The following is a 24,555-nucleotide window of genomic DNA, read 5'->3' as shown; positions in this document are numbered from 1 at the left end:
CTGGGTGACAGAGCGAGACTCCGTCTCAAAAAAAAAAAAAATATATATATATGTGTATATATATATATTTATATAAATATATATATACACATTGACAGACATATAACTGAACAGTAAAACTGTAAGAACAGACTAAAATATGAACAGTGCTTATTCCTGGATGGTCGTATTAGAAATGTTTTTTACCTTCATTCATTAAACAAATATTTACTAGGCACCTGCCATGTGCCAGGCACAATTCTAGGTGCTCGTGGTAGGGCATTAAAAAGTGTCTGCCCTCATGAACACTTACCGTTGAGTCGTGGGAAACAAATATTACACAAGTATATGTCAGGTAGTGATAAACATTAGGGAGAAAAGCAAGGCAGAGCTGAGGCTGTTTACAGAGCTGCGGGAGGCTTCCTTGAGGGGGTGACGTATGAGCAGAGTGAGGGAGCAAGCCTTGTGGCTATCATGAGAAAGCTATCTTTATGATTTGCCAATTAATTTTCTTAATTTTCTCTTCCAAGCATGCAACACCTATAAAATTAAGACAAAACAAACCAGGAAAGCTCTTTCCATTTATGAAAGATATCTGGAGCCTGAGATCATTTCCGGGTCGAGGCGTGGAAAGAGTGGGAGAGGATCCGAGGGTATGGAAAGGAGAACCCCGAGCCCCCCTGCTCTAGATCCCTCAGGGCCGTTGGATCCCTGACGCCCCGCAGCTCCTGGTGGACGAAGCAGCTGGTGGGAGAGCGCGGGACTGCAGCCAGGTCAGTGTCCCGCTTGCCGCGTCCTGCTAAGGCGACTCGAAGACAGAGGATCGCCGCAGGAGGCTCCGCGCCCCTTACCGGACGGCATTTCCCAGGAAGCTACACGCCTCTCCAGGGAATTGAGAGGAGCGGGACCCAAGAGGCTGGAAGCAAGTCTCCCCGGCCCAAGATCCACCGCCCACGGTCTTTCGGCCCTCACCTACGAGCTGGCATAGAAAGACCGTGGCGGAAGGAAAACGCCGCTCCAGCGCATCCCTTCCAACGGCGCAGGCGCTCCACTCGTGGCTAGGCCATATGCCCTCTCCTTTCCTCGGGCCAGCCTTGGCTTCCCCTTTTTGTCGCTCAAGGGCCAGAGGCGCAAGGAAATGTGAAAGAAAAGCGGCGACGAAAGAAAACAAAGCAAATCTAGACGCAAAGCGTTGCCTTTCCTCCCGGATGCAGGTGTATGACGCATATGGCGTTTCCGTCTTCTAATAGGGAGCCTGAGAATTCTTCCTGTTCATTGGCCATCAGTCAGGGAGAAGGCGGACTCAGTGAACGAACGGCTTTCTGGGAGCTAGGGAATGCTTGCGCCGCGTAGTTTCCCAGCGAGCCCTGCGACCACTTCCGGCGCCGAGAACTGGCGGCGGAAGTGGTGTCTCCTGGGCCGCCGTGGGCGTTGTGTGTTTCGGGGGCGGGGACTGGGGCTCTGGCCGCCTGGCTCCGACATCAAGCACCGGGCTCCGGGTGGCCGGGATCAGCGCCCCGAGGCAGAGGCCGGAGGGCGGGCGCACTACTTGGAAGTGCTGGGTACCCCGCGCCGCTCTGCCCTCTTGGTCCGCGGGCAGACGCCCCTGCACGATCGCCGCTCGCCCCGCGGGCGAGGCTGCGGGGGACAGCACGGGGCTCTGGCTGGCTCGCCTTCCCGCCTGCCGTGTCCTGCTGAGCGACCCTGGTGAGTCCTGGCCCTCTTCGAGGAAAGTCTTCTTCGAAGTCACCAGAGGATGAGAATGGTGCACGCACCTTTCAGGGGTCTTGTGAGGAGCAGAATAAATAAAGCGCCTAGGGTGGACTAAATAATTGGAAACAACCCGAATGCATCACTTGAGTATTGATTAAGAAACTGGAGCGTATCCGTACCGCGGAAGCTCATAGTGCCGCTGTCTGTGCAGTAAGGTCTCATTTATGTAAAAACACATGAAGCACCTTCTTTTTCTTTTCTTTTCTCCCCCCATGGATGGCTTTTTTAGTAAAAGCACGGAGAAAAGGTCTGGGACGTCACTTGTCAGACTGTTAAGTCGGGGGGGTACAATTGCATTGAGGAAGGGAGAGTTTTACGGACTTCTGTATTGTTTGAGTCTTCCCCCCTTTTTTATTACGATGGTTTGTATTTTTTTCTTTTTTTTTTCTTTTTACTTTTTTTTTTTTTTTTTTTTTTTGAGACGGCCTCAGTCTGTTGCCCAGGCTGGAGTACGGTGGTGCGATCATAGCTCATTGCAACCTCAAACTCCTGGACTCAAGAGATCTTCCCTCTTCAGCCTCCCCAGTAGCTGGGACTACAGGAGCCCCACCCGGCTTTTTTTGTTTTTTGGTACAGATGGCGTCTCACATTGTCTTCCCAAAGTGGTCTTGAACCCCTGGCCTCAAGCAATCATCCTATCTCTGTCTCCCAAAATGCTGGGATTACAGGCATAAACCACCAAGCCCGGCCAGTTTGTATTTGTATTGTTGAAATAAAAAATCGATTACTGAAAATTGCATAATACACTTTTCAGTAAAGAGTAACGATGTAAAGTATAAAGGTGTCATACATTTATATGTACCTGTGGATAAATGGCTTTGGATGGTGTCTATGAGGCCTTCTGTGACACCTCAGGGCCAGATGTGTTTTGGAATTCAGAGGTTTTCAAATTTGAGAAAACTAATATAGTGCACATACAATATATCAAGCACATCTCCAGAGGGATCTGGGGCAACACTAAATAATGAAACACATCAGTTAAATTTTTTAATTAGGCAGGGCGCAGTGGCTCACGCCTGTAATCCCAGCACTTTGGGAGGCCAAGGCGGGTGGATCACAAGGTCAGGAGTTCGAGACCATCCTGGCCAACATGGTGAAACCTCGTCTCTACTAAAAATACAAAAATTAGCTGGGCGTGGTAGCTGGTGCCTGTAGTCTCAGCTACTTGGGAGGCTGAGGCAGGAGAATCGCTTGAACCCAGGAGGCAGAGGTTGCAGTGAACCAAGATTGCACCACTGCACTCCAGCCTGGGCAACAGAGTGAGACTCTCTCAAAAAAAAAAAAAAAAAAAAAGATTTTTAGTTGATGTATAATGTCCATACAGAAAAACACATCAGTGGGTATAGCTCAATGAATTTTTATAAACTGAAGATATATGTTATTAATATTTCTGCCATAATTTTGAATATTTACATTTAGTGGAATAAATTGAGATTATAAATATGCTTATATCAGGTCAGGTGGTGCTGCCAAATGATTGATATTGGGTTTTGCTTTCAAAGAGTTATGAAATACCCGGGTTTTGTATTTCTGGCTTTGGGATGAGAGCTTGTGGGCCTGTGTTAATAGAGATCGTCACGTGAGCAAGGCATTACAGTAAAGCCTAGAAAAGGCTTCAGGGCCATGAAAGGATGGGACTGGATGGCTCTTCAGCCTGAGGTTTGCTCCTGTATTCCACATCCTTCCTCCTCAGTCCTGCCATTTTGCTCTTTCCCCAGGAGTACACATCCAGATGCCGGCCCAGCAACCACAGGGGATCCCTCTGGGAGACTAAAAGTACAGGTTCTGGGGCCCAGGTTGAGGCCGACCAACCCTGAGCCTCAGGCCAGGGGAATGGCAGCCCCCTTGGAGCCCCAGGACCAGACCCCTGGGGAGGGAGAAGGGCTTCTGATTGTCAAAGTGGAAGATTCCTCCTGGGAACAGGAATCTGCCCAGCATGAGGACAGCAGGGATTCTGAAGCCTGCCGCCAGCGCTTCCGGCAGTTCTGCTATGGGGATGTGCATGGGCCTCATGAGGCCTTCAGCCAGCTCTGGGAGCTCTGCTGCCGCTGGCTGCGGCCCGAGTTGCGCACCAAGGAGCAGATCCTGGAGCTGCTGGTGCTGGAGCAGTTCCTGACGGTGCTGCCAGGGGAGATCCAGGGCTGGGTGCGCGAGCAGCACCCAGGAAGTGGCGAGGAGGCTGTCGCCTTGGTGGAGGACCTACAGAAGCAGCCATTGAAAGCCTGGCCGCAGGTGAGGGGCCCTTCAATATCCAGAATCACCTGGATGGTACCTGGCGAGTAGGTACCCTGCAGAGATAAGTCTCCCAGAGGCTCACAGGGTAGGGGAGACACAGAGCCCCCAGGAGCAGGCACACAAGCACAGCATGCCATGGGTGCCTTTCTGAAAGATGCAGTCCAAAGTAAATGTGATTTATTTTTTGCGGCTGTGGAAGGCAACAATAGGGCTGAAGTGTGAATGTTCCAGAAAGGAAGTTTTAGCTCCATGCAGGCTCTGCTGATGTTTATTTGCATTTTGCTCTAGGCCTGGCTCTGAGGACACTAGGGTGTGCAGAGAGCCAGCTCCAGAGTGGGGCTAGAAGGTGGAGCTGTCCTGGGCCCCAATTACCTTGTGGGATGTTGGATCCTTCACATTGGATGCATCTGGGGAGGTTCTGATGAGTGGCTAGGGGATGGGGTTCTGCCTTTGGCAGGAGGGTCCCCAGCTCCCCACTTGCTAAGTGGCTGTGATTCTGGCCTTTCAGGGCTGGTTCTTGCCTCATGAATGATCAGGGAGCGTCCTCGGGCACACAGCGTTGCCTGGTATCACATTCTCCTCCAGACTTTCCTGGGGCACCATATTGGTCTCCTTCCCACACCCCAGCATCCTGAGGGTCATGTCCTGTGTCTCCTTCCCAGGGAATAAACTCTGACTCCCCCGGTCTGGTCTCGGGCTGATGAGCATATTGTGGTTCCTGCACAGGATGTGCCCTCGGAGGAGGCGGAACCCGAGGCTGCAGGCCAGGGATCTCAGGCCAAGGGGCCTCCCCCGATGGTGGGGGCACGGAGGCGGCCATCTGTTCCCCAAGAGCAGCACAGCCATAGCGGTGAGTAAGCCTCTGTCCTTGTGGGCAGTAGAGTGGCTGGGCAGGGACTTAGCTGTGTCACCGGCATTGCCCTAAGTGTCATAGGCAGGACAGCTCCCTCTGTGAAGTCTAGGGCATGTGTGAATGCGCACAGGTTGGGGAGGCCATAGGCATCGGTGTCAGGCCTGGGCTGGCCTTTCTAAGGCTCCATTCTTCTCCTTCAGCCCAGCCTCCTGCTCTTCTTAAAGAGGGGCGTACCAGAGAGACGACGGACACCTGCTTTGTCTCTGGGGTCCATGTGAGTCACCAGTCCCTTTGTCTTCTTTAAGGTACTTGGCTCTGTTGAGTTTGTAAAATGGGACTTACTGTCCCATCAGGCCTCTTTCATCTGACCCATCCTGTCCCCGCCAGTGCTGCTGGGAGGCCTGAGCAAGGGAGCCCTGAGCCAGGTCTTCTCGCCCCATTCCAGGGACCTGTGGCATTGGGAGACATTCCATTCTATTTCTCCCGGGAAGAATGGGGCACCCTGGACCCTGCTCAGCGGGATCTCTTCTGGGACATAAAGCGGGAGAACTCCCGGAACACCACCCTGGGTAAGCACCCAGGGCCTTTGGCTCCAGGCTGGCCGCCCCCCATCCTGTTGGAACTTCAGTCTTCTTTCCCACCCCATCCTTAGCTGGTTCCAAAGCAGCCTATCCCTAAGTCTTGCCAAGAGCCTGAGTAACTCCTTTCTTGGCTGACGATCAGTTTTTGTGCCTTTCCACATGCAGCATGGGACGGCGCCAGCGCTGCCCAGCCCTGAGTGCTCGTAAGGGCAGCTTCTCCTTTGAGTCTCACTGCCTAGTGCATAGAAGGATTGTCCCCATTTTACACATAAGGGACCTGAGACTCAGGTCAGTGGATGCTGAAGGGACACAGCCGGGAGTTGGATCAGGCATGGCTGTGAGGCCACCTTGGGCTGCCAGGAGCAGGGGTGCTGACGGGGAACCCCAGCTGCTCACCAGCCAGGGCCCCTGCTTGTCAGAACTGCCCTTACCAGTTCTCTCTCCACGCCAGGCCCCTTCTCAGCACTGTCAGGGATCATCTTGTTGAGTCCACACTCCCAGCAGGATGGGCTGCGACCTCTGCCCAGATCTGTCATGTGTTGAATTTGGAGAACTAGAGCCTGCATGGTGAAGGGAGCCACACTAGCCAGACCAGTTTGGTTTCTCAGTTTCCGACTGTGACAGTTGGGAAAAATTTTTTCTTTCTTTTCTTTTTTATTTTTTGAGATGGAGTCTTCCTCTGTTGCCAGGCTGGAATGTAGTGGTGTGATCTCAGCTCACTGAAACTTCCACCTCCCGGGTTCAAGCGATTCTCCTGCCTCAGCCTCCTGAGTAGCTGGGATTACAGGCATGAGCCACCATGCCCGGCTGATTTTTTTGTATTTTTAATAGAGACGAGTTTTCACCACGTTGGTCAGGCTGGTCTCGAACTCCTGATTTCGTGATCCGCCCACCTCGGCCTCCCAAAGTGCTGGGATTACAGGCGTGAGCCACCACGCCTAGCCCTTGAAAATTTTCAAAATTACTGTAAATCTTTTCTGCTGTGGAGCTTGATATCTGGGGTTCAGAGTGGGACATTGGATCCCAGTGTGGCCTGCAGGGCACAGATGGCTTAGGGGGCTGGCCTATGCAGGCAGGATCAGAGGCTTGCTCAGACTGCTGCTCTGCCGCATTTTTTCATCATCCCTGTTTTATTTGGGTTTTTGTTTTTGTTTTGTTTGTTTATTTTTAAGACAAAGTCTTGCTCTTGGAGTGCAATGGCATGATCCCGGCTCACTGCAACCTCCGCTTTCTGGGTTCAAGTGATTCTTCTGCCTCAGCCTCCTGAGTAGCTGGGATTACAGAGGCGCGCTACCACATCCTGCTAATTTTTGTATTTTTAGTAGGGACGGGGTTTGGCCATATTGGCCAGGCTGGTCTGGGACTTCTAACCTCAGGTTATCCGCCTGCCTCAGCCTCCCAAAATGTTGGGATTACAGGCTTGAGCCACTGCGCCCGGCCAATCACCCCCATTTTATAGATAAGGAAACTGAGGATTCGGCAGTGTGAGCGCAGGGCTTTCTGAACCTGGAGGCCAGGAAGCTTTCCCTAGCCTTGTTTCTTCCTCACCTCAGCTCTGGCCCCAGAACCGAGTGGGACTGAAGAGGTCGCCTCCTTCCCCTTGCAGGTTTGGGGCTCAAAGGCCAAAATGAGAAGTCCCGGCTGGAGGAGGTGGTGCCGGTGCTGCCGGGCCAGACAGGCAGCGACGTGACTGTGTCCTGGAGCCCGGAGGAGGCTGAGGCCTGGGAGAGTGAGAACCGGCCGAGGGCGGCCCTGGGTCCAGTGGTGGGTGCGCGACGGGGGCGGCCACCCACTCGCCGGCGCCAGTTCCGGGACCTGGCAGCCGAGAAGCCACACAGCTGCGGGCAGTGTGGAAAGCGCTTCCGCTGGGGCTCGGACCTGGCGCGGCACCAGCGCACGCACACGGGCGAGAAGCCGCACAAGTGCCCCGAGTGCGACAAGAGCTTCCGCAGCTCCTCGGACCTGGTGCGCCACCAAGGCGTGCACACGGGCGAGAAGCCCTTCTCCTGTTCCGAGTGCGGCAAGAGCTTCAGCCGCAGCGCCTACCTGGCTGACCACCAGCGCATCCACACGGGCGAGAAGCCTTTCGGGTGCAGCGACTGCGGCAAGAGCTTCTCGCTGCGCTCCTACCTGCTGGACCATCGGCGTGTGCACACCGGTGAGCGGCCCTTTGGCTGCGGAGAGTGCGACAAGAGCTTCAAGCAGCGCGCGCACCTCATCGCGCATCAGAGCCTGCACGCCAAGATGGCCCAGCCCGTGGGGTGAGCAGCCAGCTTGGCCGGAAACTTGGGGGAGGCCCAGCCACGGCACATCCTACTTCATTCACCACTGGGACTCTCCTTCTATTTGTGGCCACCTCCTGGGCTGTCCGAGGGACCCCAGGGTACCCCACACTCGGAGCTCGCCTGCCCTGCTCGGCTCTGATGACTTGCCCAGCACTCAAAGGGAACGGAAGCCCCCCTCCCGTCCCCTGATCTTGTCGTCTTTCCCCCTTCTGCGCCTGGCGTTTCTCTTCCCCTCTAGTTTCTGGAGCCCCAACACATTCCTGACAGGGGCAGCAGGGTGGCGAGGACTCAGGTCTAGGTCCCTTCCCAGAAGCCCCCGAGCCTCATTTGACTGTGTGGCTCTTTGGCCCCCACCCTCTGGGGTGGGTCCATGAGTCAGGCCTCTGCCCTGCCAACCTGTGCCTTTCAGTGGGCATGGAGGACTGGCCTTGGCCCCCAGGGGGTTGCTGGGCTTTGGGAGGGACAGTCAGCTCACACCTGTGGGACCACGGGTCTTAGGGCGCAGGGGCTTTCTGGCCCCCACCCACTCCCGTTTCCAGGCCATGACCACTCTGCCCTGTCCTGGCCACACGGACTCGGCCTGCCTTTGCCCTCGGTCTACTTGCCCTAACATGAGGCTCTGAGAGCCACTTGCTCACCAGTCTGGTGAGGATAATGGTGGCTCCAGCGACAGGAGGCCAACCCTGGAGACCAAGAACAGGGTGCCTGGCTGCCAACTGCTCCTCCAGAGGTGCGGCTGCACCATACTTAGCACTAGCATTCTATCAGCACTAGCATCCCACTCCATTGGCACTGGTACCCCGCTCCATCGGCATTAACGCCCCGCTCCATCGACACTGGTGCCCACTCTATCGGCACTGGCACCCCGCTCCATCGACACTGGTGCCCGCTCCATTGGCACTGGCGCCCACTCCATCCCCCGCTCCATCGGCACTGGTGCCCTGCTCCATCGACACTGGCACCCCGCTCCATCGGCACTGGCGCCCCGCTCCATCGACACTGGCGCCCCGCTCCATCGGCACTGGCGCCCTGCTCCATCGACACTGGTGCCCGCTCCATTGGCACTGGCACCCACTCCATCCCCCGCTCCATTGGCACTGGCGCCCCACTCGGCGCCCCACTCCATCAGCACTAATGCCCCACTCGGTGCCCCACTCCATCAGCACTAATGCCCTGCTCCATCGGCACTGGCGCCCCACTCCATTGTCACTAAGGTCCAGCTCTATTGGCACTAACACCTCGCTCCATCGTCACTACGTCCAACTCCATCGGCAGTAACGCCCTGCTCCATCGGCACTGGTGCCGGGTTCCATCGTCACTAACCTCCAGCTCCACCGGCACTGGCGCCCCACTTCATGGGCACTTTGCTGCTGCCTCCTGAGCACTGCCTTCCATGAACAGGGACAGACCAGAGGCCCTGCAAGGACTCAGCCCTGCGGGCCTCCAAAGGGCAACAGAAGAGTATTAATAAATGTGAAAACTTCCCTCCAGAGTGTTCTGTTCTTTCGGTGTCTGGAATGTGGGGAAACCTGGAATATAAACCCTTTGCCCTGGCCTTGTGTCCTGGTGGCACATTCTGCTGCACCGTCACCAAGGGGAGCCACATCCTTGGCGTCCAGTTTGGCTGGGCCCCAATGGGCAGCTGTGTCCCTTGGGACTCTTGTCCCCATGTGTCAGCCAGTGCCTGCCCTGCTCTGGGGGCACCATCTGTGCCCTAGCAGAACAGGGAGCTGAGCAGGACTCAGGGTCTTCACCAGGCCACTCCTCTCTCACAACTGTGAAAGGAAGAAGGGCCCAGAGACGCCGCTTGGTCAGTGGTGGGACCCTCTTGCTGCGCGCTGGGGATCCGGAACTCAAGGCTGCCCCAGACTGAGTCCCTTAGAGAAGGGGCTGACAGTGGGCCTGCCCTTCCCACCAGCCCCTGACATCCAACTTCTCCCTACCAGGAGCCCCAGGCCGGGGCCCACCACGAGCTGGTGGGTGTGTGGTCAGAACTAGTGATCACCCAGGCACGACCCCTCCTTCCACCCGTGCTGGTTCCATCTCTTTCACCTGCTGGTGGCCTCAGGGCCCCTGGCTGAGGGGAGGCGGGGGCCAGTAGATGCTCTGGTCCCTTGGTAACAGGTGTGCATGTGGCAGCCCTCTCTGCCCCCAGGCCTTTCTCAGCCAACCTCCCATGCACACATCATCCTGCAGTGCCTGCCATGGTTTGCCGTAAGAAGCAAGAGAGGTCTCGCTGTGGACAGGACTGATTCCAGTTGGTGATTTTTACCTCTGGGGGCCTGGTGTTGTGTGCATGCGTGTGGTGGGCGGCCAGGACGGTACAAGGACTTCTTGGTGGCGGTGGCTGGCTCCAAAGGGAGACACTCGGGTGTAACGAGATCAGATAAGCACGTAGGCCAGGAGCTAAGAATAGGATTGAGCACAGGTTTCTGGCTCAGGTACGGGCACATCAGTGCCAGCAAAGAAGTCACCGGCAGAAGCCAGAGAATGGAGCCTGAGTTGGGAGAGTGAGGCCAGGACCCAGGGTTCCAGGGAAGGGGCAGAGTCCAGCTCAGCTCATAAGCAGAGCTGATAGCAGTCATTAGGAGAGAGGGCAAGGGTTAGGACCCAGGGCACTGAAAGCCCAGGGCCAGGAGGCGAGCTTCGTGCTTGGTGCTTGGAGGAAGCCCCGCCTGGCCCTATGGCCTTTCTGGTGGCTGGGACCCTGCGGGTGGCCACGCAGATGGCAGACACTCGAGACAGCCTGGGGAGAAAGGTAGCAGGCGGCACCACCTGGCCCAGCTGCTCCTGCCTCCCAGCTGAGCCCCAGCCCAGCCCAGCCTAGCTCTGGCCTTACCTCCCTAGGGGAAGTACGACGTCCGGGGTCCAAAGGCAGCCCTGATGCTCATCAGCCCTGGGGTGGTGGCCGCTGCAGTCACTGCCCTGGAGGATGTGTTCCAGGCCCTGGGCTTTGAGAGCTGGGAGAGGAGGCAGGTCCCGGTCCAGGTGAGCCTCTGCCTCTTACCTCCACCCTCAGGCCCAGCACCGAGCCCTTCCCCACTGTCCCCTGACCCAGATTCTCCTCCCGACCCCAAACCTCCCCGGACTCAAGCCGGTCTCACTTTTGCCCCTAGGGCTTCCTCGAGAAGCTGGCTTGGTTCCGGGAGCTGCTGGATGCCCACAGGCACCCTGTGGGGTGTGCCTTAGTGGCCTTGGTGGCCCCCAAAGGGCAGCTGAAGCAGCCACAGCAGTTGGTCCGGGAGCTGAGTGGCTGCGGGGCCCTGCGGGGCTGCCCCAAAGTCTTCCTGCTGCTCTCGAGTGGCCCTGGGTGTGAGTGAGCTGGCTCAGGATCCAGGGGCTGGGCAGGGACCCAGGAGCAGAGCCTCGGGCCTCACTCCAGGCCAACGCGCTGCTTCTCCACTCAGCTGCCCTGGAGTCCGGAGCCTTCCTTGCTGGCCTGAGAGAGCTCTGTGGCCGCTCTCCTCACTGGTGCCTGGTGCAGCTGCTGACGGAGGTGGGGACACCGGAGGGGGAGGCCCAGGGAAGTGGGGCTGCTTCTGCTGTCTCTGCTGGTTCTGCTGTGTCCCCCTGAGTCAGTTACAGTTAGATTAATTCACGTGTATCCTCCCTCCAATTCATTCTACAAACCTTTATTGTCTACAGAAGTGGTATCAGCCCCCCACCCCCAACTCGGGACCCCCGACAACCCACTCAGGATGCCCCGACACTCCAGACTCCTCCCAACTCCATGCCTTGGCCCAAGTGGTTCCCTCTGCCTGCTATGCCCTCCTGTTGTCCCAGGAGCCCTGCACAGTCCTCTACAGGCTGCCAGCGATGTCCTTCCTTGCATCCATGCATGCACTTCAGACTGCCCCTTTCCACACCAGGCAGTGATTATCCGCCCTGTTAGATCACAGGACCCTGGAGGCTGGGACTGGGAATGATTCAAGTCTGGTCTCCAGGGCTGAAGGTCTCACTATGCAGTTGGGTGGCCCCTGGGCAGCCCTGGAGGTGAGGGGGCCCCAGCTGTCCTCCACAGATCGCCCAGCAGGGTAGTGCCCACCCCGTGAGCCTTCCCAGCAGGCCCTGCCCTACTCTAGGGAACATCCCCACCTCTACGCGCACTGATCCCGGGGCAGGGGTCAATGGTGTGGCCACTGTCCATTCGAGACCATCCACGCCCAGCTAAGTCCAGAACCTTGAGCCTGAACTGGAGCCTGGGTCTCGCTTGAGGCCATCCTGCCTGTCTGTCCTTTGCCGGCCTCCTCCTCTCTGCATTCTAGCAGGTGACCCTGAAGAGACTATAGAAGCCACAAGCCTGGCTGAGTCTTTTCTCGGCCCCATCCTCAGCTCTTCCGCAAGGTGACTGAAGAGTCCACAGGGGGCACCTGCTGCCCTGTCCTTCGGAGCTCCTTGCGGGGGGCACTGTGCCTGGGAGGTGTGGAGCCCTGGAGGCCTGAGGTGAGGGGAACAGGGCAGGGGTCCAATCACATGGCCACAGTTTCCAGTGGGAAGAAGCTTAGGGAGACCCAGGCCAGGGAGGCCAGGAGCTGGAGTCCTCTCAGGCCACTTTAGATGCGTCTTAACCCTCTCTGCAGCTGGCCCCCGGTCCCAACACACAGTATGACCTGTCCAAGACCAGGGCTGCCCTCCTCCTGGCTGTGATCCAAGGCCGGCCTGGGGCCCAGCATGACGTGGAGGCGCTGGGGGGCCTATGCCGGGCCCTGGGCTTTGAGACCACCGTGAGAACGGACCCTACAGCCCAGGTGAGGGGAAACCGAGAACTTACGCTGGTGTTCTGAAGGAAGACTCCTCCCTAGGAACCTGGGGCCTCTCTCCTGGGCCTCTCTCCATCACTGGCAGGAAGTGCACCACACGTCTAGCCTCTGTCCTCCTACTGCCTGCGTCGGGCCTGTCACTTCCCTGCCTCTAGAAGCCTGGTCTCCAGGGTCTCCAAGGCCTCCCTCATTGGCTGGTTCTCTGCCCTCCCCCCCACTTCCCCAGCTTAAAGCTTTAGCTGCAAGTCTTGGTTTCCCTCTTGGCTCCCAGCAGCCCACTCCGCTCTCCTCACACCTCTCAACTTCTTGGTGCAGCTTCCCCACCAGGGCAGGAGGAGAACTGGCTCCAGGAAGCTGGGTCTCTATGTCACCTCTAAAGAGGTCATGCCAAGGCCTTGCAGGAGGGAGTTAGAAAAGGGCTTCTGGTTGGGCGCAGTGGCTCATGCCTGTAATCCCAACACTTTGGGAGGCCGAGGTGGGTGGATCACTTGAGGTTAGGAGTTTGAGACCAGCCTGACCACCATGGTGAAACCTTGTCTCTACTATAAAGACAAAATTAGTAGGGCGTGGTGCTGCACGCCTGTAGTCCCAGCTACTCAGGAGGCTGAGGCAGGAGAATCGGGTGAACCTGGGAAGCGGATATAGCAGTGAGCCGAGATCGCGCCACTGCACTCCAGCCTGGGTGACAGAGCAAGACTCCATCTCAAAAAAAAAAAAAAAAGAGGGCTTCCTCCCTGGGTCTGTGAGTGGCAGGTGGTGGGAGGCCAGGTGGGTAGGATCTGGGAAACCTTCTCAGCCTGGTAGAGGGCAGCCAGGGGCTGGGGAGGTGGTGGCTTTGGCCCAGGCCTCAACATTGTTCCCACCCAGGCTTTCCAGGAGGAGCTGGCCCAGTTCCAGAAGCAACTGGACACCTGCAGGGGCCCTGTGAGCTGTGTCCTTGTGGCCCTGATGGCCCATGGGGGACCACGGGGTCAGCTGCTGGGGGCTGACGGACAAGAAGTACAGCCCGAGGCACTGATGCAGGAGCTGAGCCGCTGCCGGGTGCTGTGGGGCCGCCCCAAGGTCTTCCTGCTGCAGGCCTGCCGTGGGGGTGAGTGGCCCGGTCTCCTGCCCTCACTTCTCGGCCAGCCTTAGTCCCCAGGACTCACTGTCTACCTCCTCCAGTAAGCCTGGGTACCCGCCCTTCCCTGTCCCCTCTCCTGTCCTCTCCTAGAGGTCAAGTCCACGACCTTGAACCCTTAACTCTCAACACTTGTCATTCAGAGCTCTGAATGTCTCCAGTCTGGCAAGCCTGCCCTGGAGCTCTGGAGCTGGGTTCTCACCTTGACCTCACGTTCACACAAGACCCCTGAGCACCCCCAGGTATCCCCGGAGTGAGACTATCTGCCTCTCCCCACCCTCTTCAGGAAATAGGGATGCTGGTGTGGGGCCCACAGCTCTCCCCTGGTACTGGAGCTGGCTGCGGGCACCTCCATCTGTTCCCTCCCATGCAGATGTCCTGCAGATCTACGCTGAGGCCCAAGGTGGGTTCTGCCTTCCTTCCAGGGCCTGGGTTTGGGCAGGGCTGGTGGTGGGGACTGTCCAGAGAGCATCTCCAGGGCTCTAAGCTGGGGTATGGCTGCCACCTGCATCCTCTGTTTGCCAAGACAATGGGAAGAAAAAAATCTTCCTTAACGGCAAGGGCCTTTGGGAAATGGGAACTTCTTCCCCTGTTGGAGCCTGAAAAGAATGCTGGAGTCGGCAAGCTCAAATAGCTTTTCTGAGGTCACAGCTGGTAAGTGGCTGGGCCGAGCTTTGAACTTCCGTTTGTCTTTCCTGCCCTGCGCTCTTTCCACCTCCCTGGGCTGCCCTTAAGCCACAGATTGGGAGCTCCTGGAGCTGATGGAGTTCCACAATGTTGATCACTGGAATTGATTCCTCTTGCAGGCAGCTCCTGCAGGGGCGCCCCTCCAGGGAGGTCTGACCAAGCAGACATCCTGACGGTCTACTCAGCTGCGGAGGGTAAGGAGATGGGTCATCGGGAAGCCCGTGGTTACACAGGGCCCAACTTCCTGGCCTACGATCTAGAGTAGCCTTCGGGGCAGCTAGGGCTTAGGGTTGGGGCACAGAGATGCCAGCCCAGCTGTGGTCCAGCCATGTTCCCTACACGGGTTATGATGTGTAGTAACAGCAGTGATGGTGAGTGCTGTGAGGTGCCGCTGTGCCAACCACTGTGTGTGCAGGTTTCCTCTAGGCTGTGAGTTCCACGAAGCCGGGGAGATCTGCCTGCCCGGAGGCACTGGTCAGTGTCTGGCACATAGTAGGTGCACAGTAAATGTGTGCTCAGTAGTGAATCTCTCCATAGGCTCACCTCTGCAAATATCTAGCAACAACTTGTTCCAGATGCAAGAAGTCCCTGCTCCCTGCCCTGTTCTCTTGCCTGATTCCTGGGTCCTGCCTGCTTGTACCCCACCTTCCACCAACAGTAGGACCCCTGGAATTGGAAGGCAGAGGGTTGGGGCCCTGGTCTGATGCTCTGGCCCTGGTCCCCTGACCTAGGCTATGTGGCCTATCGTGATGACAAGGGCTCAGATTTTATCCAGACACTGGTGGAGGTCCTCAGAGCCAACCCCGGGAGAGACCTTCTGGAGCTGCTGACTGAGGTGTGTTGGGGGGTTCCGGGGTGACAAGGGGCAAGGAGCTGGATTTGCCCTTCTCCCCAGCCCTTCTATTCTGATCACCTCCTTTGAACTCCATTGGCAAAGGAGGGATCCTCTGCCCTCAATACTACAAGATAACCAAACACAGGATGCCCGACGCTGCACAGATGCCATCCATAGCAGTTCTTAGTCACATGTACTGCAGTTGGGTGGGGAGGAGGACGCTGCACGCCATGCGGGGCCACCTGGGCTTGTGCTCAGAGCAGGGTGAACCTGCAGGGCCAGGGGGAAGCTGGCTTTGTAGTGACAAGAGAGTGAGATGCCCCCTGGTTCTCACAGGAAGATGTGGTTGGTTGGTTTGAGTATTTCCAAGGCCTGTCAGGGGGCTGAAGTCCATTAGGCTGAGGACCAGGTGGGGTGCAGCTGGTCTGCTGAGAGGGGACCTACGGGGTGGGAGCCTGTCCTGATGGGTGGGGACATGTCCGGCCAGAGCAGAGGAATTCACCGTTAGTCCTCTGGAGCTCTGTGAGCCTCAGAGATGTCCCTCCCGGCAGCCCTTGAAATTTTAGGCCTTGCAATGCACCAGGCCAGGAGCTCTCCCTTGGGGCAGGGTGAGCTCCGGAGGGCTGTAGCCCCAGGCACAGGCTGGGTGTGGTCCTCAGGTCAACAGGCGGGTGTGTGAGCAGGACGTGCTGGGCCCCGACTGCGATGAACTCCGCAAGGCCTGCCTGGAGATCCGCAGCTCGCTCCGGCGCCGGCTCTGCCTCCAGCCCTGAGGGCGCCGCGGCCACCCGGGGGCTGCTGAGGCGGTGGCAGGACTCCAGCGCCATTCTTGCCTCCATCCACCCCCCAACCCCCGGTTTCCACATCCAAGAGCGAAGCGTGGCAGCGTGGGGGTGGCCATGCAATAAATATCTGCTGCGAACAGTGCCTGTTCTCAAAGACGTGTGAAATAAGTGAGATAATGTGTGTAAAGCACCTGGCACTGCATATGGACGCAATAGTGTCCATGGGAACTGAGCTGGGGCCTGTGCCCAGGTTCCGGGACTCGGGAACCCAACATGGGCTGGACTGGGCTGGGCTGGGTTGGCAGTTCGGTTATGGGAGCATCCAGGGGGAAGAGGGGTACCAGGAAGAGGACGCATATCCCTCTCCCAGCCATGTCCCTGTGCATGCGCGCCCCACCTCCACCCCGCGCTGGGCCATAGAAACGCAGGAGACACGGCCTCCGCTTTCCAGGCGGCCAGAATAAAGTCTGGGGCCAAAAGCCTTTGAAACACACCTTTGCAGGTTCACCGGTGATGGAGCAAGCACAGGGGCTGCGGAAGCAGCTTGCAGCCCCTGACCCAAAGCGGCGGGAGGCACATGGAGGAAAGAGCTCCCAAACGGCGTCTCGGAGGGGCCTGCTGCGGGGAGGGTGGGGTCGGGCGGGCTCGCCAGGGCTCGAACTCACAGCTCTGGGCCCACGGCGGCAGTTTCCGCTCAGCAGCCTCAGCGGTTGGGCGCGGTGGCCGAGCTCGCAGACTAGCCCACCGCGAGGCCCGGAAGGACGAGCCTCCCCCTCGCTCTAAGCATGCGTATTAAAGCCACAGCATAGGCTCTAGAAAGCTTTATGAGAAAAGCTGCGCCAGTTGTAGCCGCAGGGCCGCGTGGCCTAATGGATAAGGCGTCTGATTCCGGATCAGAAGATTGAGGGTTCGAGTCCCTTCGTGGTCGTTGCGAGGTTAATCTTTTCTTCTCCTGTCACTGCACCGTGGGCGACAAGTACCCTCGAACTGAGTGAGCCAGTCAGTCGCCCCGGACCGCCCAAGGAACACTCGGACCTCGCCCTGCTCCTGCAGTCGCGCAACTAAGGACCTAGGGCCAGAATAGCAGAGAGGGCGACCCAGAGAGCTCCGGCAGGGCCCTGGGGGACTGCGGAGCTTGAAGCCAGAGAACGCGAGTCCTGGGAGCTGGATTGACTTCACAAACTAAAGCTCAAGTGATGGAAACCGTGACAGACGCGGGGCTGGGATTGCTTGCGGTGAGGAGTTGCCCCATGGGGTCAAAGGACATGTGTAGTTTTCTGTTTTGTTTTGTTTTGGAGACGGAGTTTCGCTCTCGTTGCCCAGGCTGGAGTGCAATGGCGTGATCTCCGCTCACTGAAACCTTCGCCTTCCGGGTTCAAGCGATTCTCCTGCCTCAGCCTTCCGAATAGCTGGGATCACAGGCATGCGCCATCACGCCCGGCTAATTTTTGTATTTTTAGTGGGGAGGGGGGGGGTTTCTCCATGTTGGCCAGGCTGGTCTCGAACTCCTCAGGTGATCCGCCCGCCTCGGTCTCCCAAAGTGCTGGGATTACAGGCGTGAGCCACCGCGCCCAGCGACATGCGTAGTTTAATTGATTATTGTAATGAAAAACTTTGTATCCTCTATCAACTGATCACGGGGTAGCAAAGTAAAAAAGAAAACAATCATAAATACCGGTGATGAACCGGGCGCGGTGGCTCAACGCCTCTAATCCCCGCTTTTTGGGAGACCGACGCGCAGATCATGAGGTCAGGAGTTCGAGACCAGCCTGACTCAAAAGATAAAACTCCGTCTCTACTAAAAATATAAAAATTAGTGGGACGTGGTGGCGCGCTCCTGCAGTCCCAGCTACTCAGGAGGCTGAGTCAGGAGAATCGCTTGAACCCGGGAGGCCGGAGGTTGCAGAGAGCCAAGATCTCGCCACTGCACTGTAGCCTGGGTGACAGGGCGAGACTCCGTCTCAAAATAGAAAATAAATAAAATAAACATTTCAATTTCAAAGAGTATCGCCAGGATTGAGTTAATATTTCACCCAGAAAAAAAAAAATGTTGGGCCGGGCGCGGTGGCTCAAGCCTGTAATCCCAGCACTTTGGGAGGCCGAGACGGGCGGATCACGAGGTCAGGAGATCAAGACCATCCTGGCTAACACGGTGAAACCCCGTCTCTATTAAGAAATACAAAAAACTAGCCGGGCGAGATGGCGGGCGCCTGTAGTCCCAGCTACTCGGGAGGCTGAGGCCGGAGAATGGCGTGAACCCGGGAGGCGGAGCTTGCAGTGAGCTGAGATCCGGCCACTGCAGTCCAGCCTGGGTGACAGAGCGAGACTCCGTCTCAAAAAAAAAAAAAAAAAAAATGTTTACCAGGGGAACCCAAGTTTAGTCCGAGTGCCGAGCAGCGCCGCGTTGGGGTATCCTTCCACCGGGTGAAGGCTGCGGAGAGTCGCAGCTGCAGGCATGTCCTCCGGTCGGCAGACGCTAGTGACCTGGGGTCGTGCAGGGTGTCGCTTTCTCCTTTAACTTATTTTGAGTTTTCAGTGGTTTACAAAGGTATTTGTTTTTGGTGGAGACGGGGCGTTCACTATATTGCCCAGGCTGGTCTCGAACTCCTGGACTGAAGCGTTTACTAGGTATTAAGGGAAAAGAACTTCATTAAAATATAGATTTTTTGAAAAGGAAAATAACACACATGTTGGGGCAGGAAAGTAAACACCCAACGTTGCGATCCTGAGATTAACACCGAGCCAGCTGGGGATGTAGAGGGCAAACTTTGGAGGGTCATCATTAAGAGGCTTCCGACCACTGGGCGGCACCGTTGGTGTAATGGACAATGCAGGGGAGGCGGACGGAGACCGACACTTCCGCAAGCGGCGGGCTCGGGATGAGGAGCGGGTTGCTGAGCAGGCATCACGTGCCCTTTCCCATACACTCCATCCATCTCAAATGCATCTTTCACTACTAATTACCTCTAGACTTGGCTTCTCTGCTGAATGGAGACTAGGGCTCGTGAGGGAGTTGATCCCAGCACCTCTCGCACCCTAAGCGAAGATCATACCCCTAGACCAAAGAGCCGAGCCAAAAATCTGGCTGTTCTGTGTCCTTCAGGTCTCTCTGCACGTGCGCGGTCTCTTTGGGGCACCGAGGATGCTCAGGAGCGGACGAGATCTGGAACCAGAGCTTGGATTCCCGTGGAGGGGCGGGAGAAAGGCTAGGTAGGATAGGACAGGCAGGCTGTGGGGGAACCATCGCGGAGTGACTGAGAGACTGGTCTAAGACAAGCGCCATATTGTTGTCGTCGGCCCCGGTGGCCTAATGGATAAGGCATTGGCCTCCTAAGCCAGGGATTGTGGGTTCGAGTCCCACCCGGGGTAAGAAGGGGATGAATTTTAGGTTCTTCAACGGGGAAAAGAACTGGAATTTCGTTACACTCCGGAGGAGTTCCGGAGTTCCGGGAGGGTTCCTAGACAGGCTGTAAATCAGAAACCCGTACCTGTTTTCAAATAAAACGAGCAATTTCAGGTTACAGGAAAAAGAAGTTGGACGTTTTGCAGGATTTTAAGTTCCATCCATTTAACTTGGTAGAAAGGAGTGATTGTTTCTTTTTCCAGGTTTGTTAATTCTATAATGGTTACATATATTTTTGAAATCCTTATTTTTTAATAAACACACAATGATTCACAGATTAAATTACAGGACAACTGCTTTGTTTTAAAAATCATAAAACTGAGGCCAGGCGCGGTGGCTCACGCTTGTAATCCCAGCCTGTAATCTCCCTTTCAAAAAAAATTATAAACTGGATGGAGGTATAGATGAAACTACTTATCCATGAGTAGATAATGGGGGACATGAGGGGACATTGCACTATTTCCTCTCTTTTAATACATGTTTGAAATAGTCCATGGTATTCTTTTTTTAAATCTATGCAATATATGACGCCATCTTCAAGGTAAAAAATTCCCAAACTACAGGACATGGTGTAAAGTAAAATCAGAAGCTGCCCCGATGGGGACCAGTGCTAGAATTTTGTCATAAATATGTATAAAAACATGGTTGGCTTTTGCCTTTAAAACCCGTAATTGGGCCGGGCGCAGTGGTTCACGCCTGTAATCCCAGCACTTTGGGAGGCTGAGGCCGGCGGATCACCATCACTAACCAGCCTGACCGACATGGTGAAACCCTGTCTCTACTAAAAATAGAAAAATTAGCCGGGCGTGGTGGCACGCGCCTGTAATCCCAGCTCCTCAGGAGACTGAGGCAGGAGAATCACTTGAACCCGGGAGGTGGAGGTTGCAGTGAGCGGAGATCGCGCCATTGTACTCCAGCCTGGGTGACAGAGTGAGACTCCGTCTCAAATAAATAAATAAATCCCATAATTGGGACTCTTCTGTTTTTCCAGCTCTGGCCTGGCTTCTCCCACTTCCCCACACATCCTGGACCCCATCATCCCCACCTCAATGGCGTTACCTTCCTCACCTCAATGGCATTACCTTCCACCATCATAGGCCACCTGCAGAGAATGGCCACCACAGAGCTCCTTAAGGAAGCTGAGGCTTCCGTGATGGAGTTTTTCGGGAGGCCTTGTGAAAGGGAGTGTCCTGGCCTGGTGCGGTAGCTCACGCCTGTAATCCCAGCACTTTGTGAGGCCAAGGCGGGCGGATCACGAGGTCAGGAATTCGAGAGCAGCCTGGCCAATATGGTGAAAACTCATCTCTACTAAAAATATAAAAATTAGCGGGGTGTGGTGGCGCTTGCCTGTAGTCCCAGCTACTTGGGAGGCTGAGGCAGAAGAATCACTTGAACCTGGGAGGCAGAGGTTGCAGTGAGCCGAGATCATGCCACTGCACTCTAGTCTGGGCGACAGAGTGAGACTCCGGCTCAAAAAAAAAAAAAAAAAAAAAAAAAAAAAAGGAAGAAAGAAAAAGAAAAAAGAAAGAAAGGGAGTCTCCTCTGGTCTTCTCAGTGGTGTGCGCATCATGCATGATAGATGCACTCCAATATTGCTTGGTGTCTTTAGGTTTCTTTCTCTACAGTTTGCCCCAGACGTTCTACCAGCCCAATCTCATTAAACATAGGCCATCACTGAGGTCAATTTTCAGCCAACCAACCAAGAAACCTGGTAGGGCCACAGTCAGCTGCATGAGATAATATATTAACTATAGGCTCTTTGGAATGTGCACCCAGATGGATAAATTCACCAGATACAAAATCATATCCCATCCTCCTTATGATGGCTTAAAGTAACAAAACTTGTTTTGTATCTGTTTTGTTTTGTCATGTATGCTGTTTTCTCCAAGGTCAGCCTTTGTCGTTCAAGATTCTCAATTTTGAGTCCAATCTGATGTCACCACTTCTTCCTAATCAGTACTGTTATTTTTCACACCAAAGATTTCCTAAGGCTGTGAATTCAATTTACATTGCCATTCTGCAACACGCCTAGTTAAATGACATGTTTGATTTTTAGCAATATCAGCCTTGTGGCTTTAAGGTTATTGTATAGTTGCCATAAATTGTCCCTGGGTCTCTGAATATGACTTAGTGTAGAAGTTTAGACACCTGATCTTGTCATTTTCTTTCTGTAAGCTAACCAGTTCCTTCAGAAGACTTCTTTCCATGCCATGAACTAATGAAAGTCCATGTGGTCGCCTGTGCTGCAACAGTCAAGCACAGCAGCCACTGGTCCCCCAGGGCACTTGCTTCAGTCTGTAACTCCTCATAATCAACCAGGTCACACGTTGCCTGATCATGATGCCCTTGTATACTGTGAATTACAGCATCTCATGTCCATTGGTAAGGACCTCAACATTGCATTCAAGCCAAAATTGTCCAGGTAGCAGTCAGAAAACCATCAGCTATGTTTTCTTGTTTGTTTGTTTTGTTTTTGTTTTTGTTTTGAGACGGGGTCTCTCTCAGTCACCCAGGCTGGACTGCAGTGGTGTGATCACAGCTAACTGCAGCCTCGACCTCCCAGGTTCGAGTGATCCTCCCCAATCAGCCTTCTGAGTAGCTGGGACTGCAGGCACATGCTGCTCATTTTTTGTAGAGACGGGGTCTTGCTATGTTGCCCAGGCTGATCTCAAACTCCTGGGCTCAAGCAGTCCTCCCACCTTGGCCTCCCAAAGTGCTGTTCTTATAGGCATGAGCCACCACACCTCTCATTAGCTATTTTCACAGAATATTTAATATGACAGTTATTAGATAGGTATAAATAATTGTTTTGGTTTTTGGAGACAGGGTCTCACTGTGTTGCCCAGGCTGCAGTGGCACAATCATGGGTCACTGCACCCACAAATTCCTGGGCTCAAGTGGTGTTCCTGCCTTGACCTCCCTAAATGCTGGGATTACAGGCCTGAGCCATGGTACCTAGCCTAGAACCAGATTATAAGGGTGAGATTCTAAATTTGACTCCCCTGGTAACTGGCTGGCTGGCTGGCAATGAGGACCACTTCCCTGATGGAAAGTGAGAGTCCCTGGTGTGCTGTAGTGTGCAATTATGAGAATTTTTGCCAGGGTTACACTAGGGTGAAATAGAAGGGGAATTCCTCTTAAGGCAAATATTATGCAGAGAGGGTCCCAAATGCTCTGTGTACTGAATATGGAACGTGTATGTAAATGTCATATATATGTAATTTTAATTTCTTTTTTTTCTTTTTTTTTTTTTTTGAGGCCAGGGTCTCGCTCTGTCGCCGGGCTGGAGTGCAGTGGCCGGATCTCAGCTCACTGCAGGCTCCGCCTCCGGGTTCCGCACGCCATTCTCCTGCCTCAGCCTCCCGGTAGCTGGGACATGCCGCCAGCTGATTTTTTGTATTTTTTGTGGGAGATGGGGTTTTCTGATTATTCGCTCAGGATGGTCTCGATCTCCTGACCTCATTGATCAGCCCATTCGGCCTCCCAAAGTGCTGGGATTACAGAGCGAGCCACAGCGCCCGGCCGTGGTACAATTTCTTGTTTCTTTTTTTTTTTTTGCTTTCCTTTTTTTGAGATGGAGTCACTCGCCACCTTCCAGGCACGTTGCGGTATCCGCGATCTCGGCTCATTGCAGCCTCCGCCTTCAGGTTCACGCCATTCTCTGCCTCCAGCCTCCTAGTAGCTGGAACTACGAGTGCTTATCACCACCTGGTTAATTTTTCCTATTTTTAGTAGAGGCCGGGGTTTCACCCTGCCCGGCCAGGCTGCTCTGGAACTTGAGCCTGGGGTGTCCGCCACGCCCGGCCTCCCAAAGTGCTTTCTGGGATTACAAGCGTGAGCCACTGCTTGTGACTTCTTTTGTGTGGTGGTTTGAGACAGAGTCTTACTGTGTTGTCCAGGCTGGAGTGCAAAGGCGCGATCTCGGTTTACTGTAACCTCTAACTCCCGGGTTCAAGCGATTCTCCTGCCTCAGTCTCTGGTGTAGCTGGGACTATAGGCGCGCTACCAAACCTGGAGAAAATTTGTATTTTTTTTTAAGGGCTGGGGTCTCACCATGTTGCCTAGGCTGGTCTCAAACTCCTGGGGTCAAAGTGAGGGGATTACAGGCATGGACCACGACGCTCGGCCCATTTTTTATGAACCAGAACTAAAGGGATCCCTATATATCCTGAGGCCAGTTGGTTGGTGGAGCGTTTTGTATTTGCTTGCCCAACAAATCCCGATTTGGGAGGTATACGGAGTCACTTCCAACCTTTTCTTACTTACTTGACTTTCTTCCAAGTTTAATCGGTCCGACAAAACCTCCCACCCAATGTGGGGCTCGAACCCACGACCAGAGATTGTGTCTCATGCTCAGGGAGGTAACAAGAAAAGCCGCTTCCCACACGTCCTTTGGAGCTCTCCAGAACTTCCCAGGTATACGGAGTCGCTTCCGATCTTTCACACTTACTTGATTTTTTCAAGTTGCAAGACTCATCGGTCCAACAAAACCTCTCGCCCAACGTGGGGCTCGAACCCACGACCCTGAGATTAAGAGTCTCATGCTCTACCGACTGAGCTAGCCGGGCGGTTACAAGAAAAGCTGCTTCCCACACTGCCATTGGAGCTCTCCAGAACGTCCCTATTCTATAGAAAGTTGTTGGGGATGAGTCCAGGATCCGAGACACGCTACATCCTGAGCGAGCAGTAGAGCCCTAAGCTCCACGCGGACCGAGGACGCCGCCAGGCCCGTGTGGTCTGCCGTCCCTCGTGGGTGTGTGTCCCGTCGGCTGACCCTCGTGGGGGTGTATCCTGTCTGTCGACCCTCGTGGGCTTGTGTCCCCTCTGCCGACCCTCGTGGGCGTGTGCCCCGTCTGCCGTCTCTCGCGGTGTGTGTCCCCTGTCTGCAGTCCCTCGTGGGTGTGTGCGGCCCCTGCAGCTCCTGGGAGCGGGAACGTCGGGAACAAGGGCTGAAGGGACGGACTCTGGAGATGGCCGGGGGGAAACTTGGCGTGACTCTCTTAGGGTTGTGAGTGGTTCCGGGGTCAAATCACGGAGGTCCCCTCATTTTCAAACCCTCGCCCCTGTTTAGGGAGGGCAGAGTGGCCTCACCACAGGGACAAGCCCGGGAGACCCTTTCTCCCCCTCAGGCTCGCAGTAGAATGCTGGGTCCCTTGCCAGTGGAAAAGGCAAGAAAAGTTTGGAGCGTTCGTAGAGCCGCCCGTTTGGGAAGAAATGAACTCTGATCCCAGCTCCGGTCCCTGTATGGGAGGTCCCAGG

The 24,555-nt window shown here is 55.3% G+C and overlaps 2 protein-coding genes and 3 non-coding genes across 5 annotated transcripts; 4 read left to right on the top strand and 1 right to left on the bottom strand.

Moving 5' to 3' along the window:
* The first annotated feature begins 1,177 nt into the window (after positions 1–1,177).
* On the top strand, positions 1,178–9,191 carry ZNF213 (zinc finger protein 213). The gene is given in 7 exon segments (XM_003916429.5): positions 1,178–1,326; positions 1,328–1,686; positions 3,471–3,984; positions 4,714–4,837; positions 5,041–5,114; positions 5,286–5,409; positions 7,028–9,191. Coding segments are annotated over 7 exon segments (1,983 nt in total). The 5' UTR covers positions 1,178–1,197; the 3' UTR covers positions 7,687–9,191.
* Positions 9,192–10,372: 1,181 nt separating this feature from the next.
* Positions 10,373–16,479, top strand: LOC101020562. Its single transcript, XM_021931683.2, has 11 exons — positions 10,373–10,464; positions 10,554–10,694; positions 10,823–11,018; positions 11,114–11,202; positions 12,039–12,149; positions 12,287–12,454; positions 13,334–13,556; positions 13,873–13,989; positions 14,393–14,467; positions 15,005–15,108; positions 15,768–16,479. The coding sequence occupies exons 1-11, from the start codon at positions 10,390–10,392 to the stop codon at positions 15,879–15,881; spliced, it is 1,413 nt and encodes a 470-aa protein (XP_021787375.1). The 5' UTR covers positions 10,373–10,389; the 3' UTR covers positions 15,882–16,479.
* Positions 16,480–16,748: 269 nt separating this feature from the next.
* Positions 16,749–16,821, top strand: TRNAR-CCG. Its single transcript has one exon. It is a non-coding gene; the product is annotated as a tRNA-Arg (tRNA).
* A 2,368-nt stretch (positions 16,822–19,189) lies between these two features.
* On the top strand, positions 19,190–19,262 carry TRNAR-CCU. Its single transcript has one exon. It is a non-coding gene; the product is annotated as a tRNA-Arg (tRNA).
* A 4,529-nt stretch (positions 19,263–23,791) lies between these two features.
* On the bottom strand, positions 23,792–23,864 carry TRNAK-CUU. The gene has a single exon. It is a non-coding gene; the product is annotated as a tRNA-Lys (tRNA).
* Between the last annotated feature and the right edge of the window lie 691 nt (positions 23,865–24,555).

The sequence above is a fragment of the Papio anubis genome, chromosome 18 (assembly GCF_008728515.1).
Source record: "Papio anubis isolate 15944 chromosome 18, Panubis1.0, whole genome shotgun sequence".
In the NCBI taxonomy this organism is placed as follows: domain Eukaryota; kingdom Metazoa; phylum Chordata; class Mammalia; order Primates; family Cercopithecidae; genus Papio; species Papio anubis.
The sequence above is the reverse complement of the archived record's forward strand: the minus strand, read 5'-3'. Positions and strand labels throughout refer to the sequence as shown.

Excerpts from the sequence above, each read along its gene's own strand:
- LOC101020562 (XM_021931683.2), top strand. The coding sequence starts at position 10,390 with ATGGCCTTTCTGGTGGCTGGGACCCTGCGGGTGGCCACGCAGATGGCA. Across the intron at positions 10,695-10,822 it reads GGAGGCAGGTCCCGGTCCAG|GGCTTCCTCGAGAAGCTGGC; the intron begins GTGAGCCTCTGC and ends TTTTGCCCCTAG. Across the intron at positions 13,990-14,392 it reads GATCTACGCTGAGGCCCAAG|GCAGCTCCTGCAGGGGCGCC; the intron begins GTGGGTTCTGCC and ends TTCCTCTTGCAG.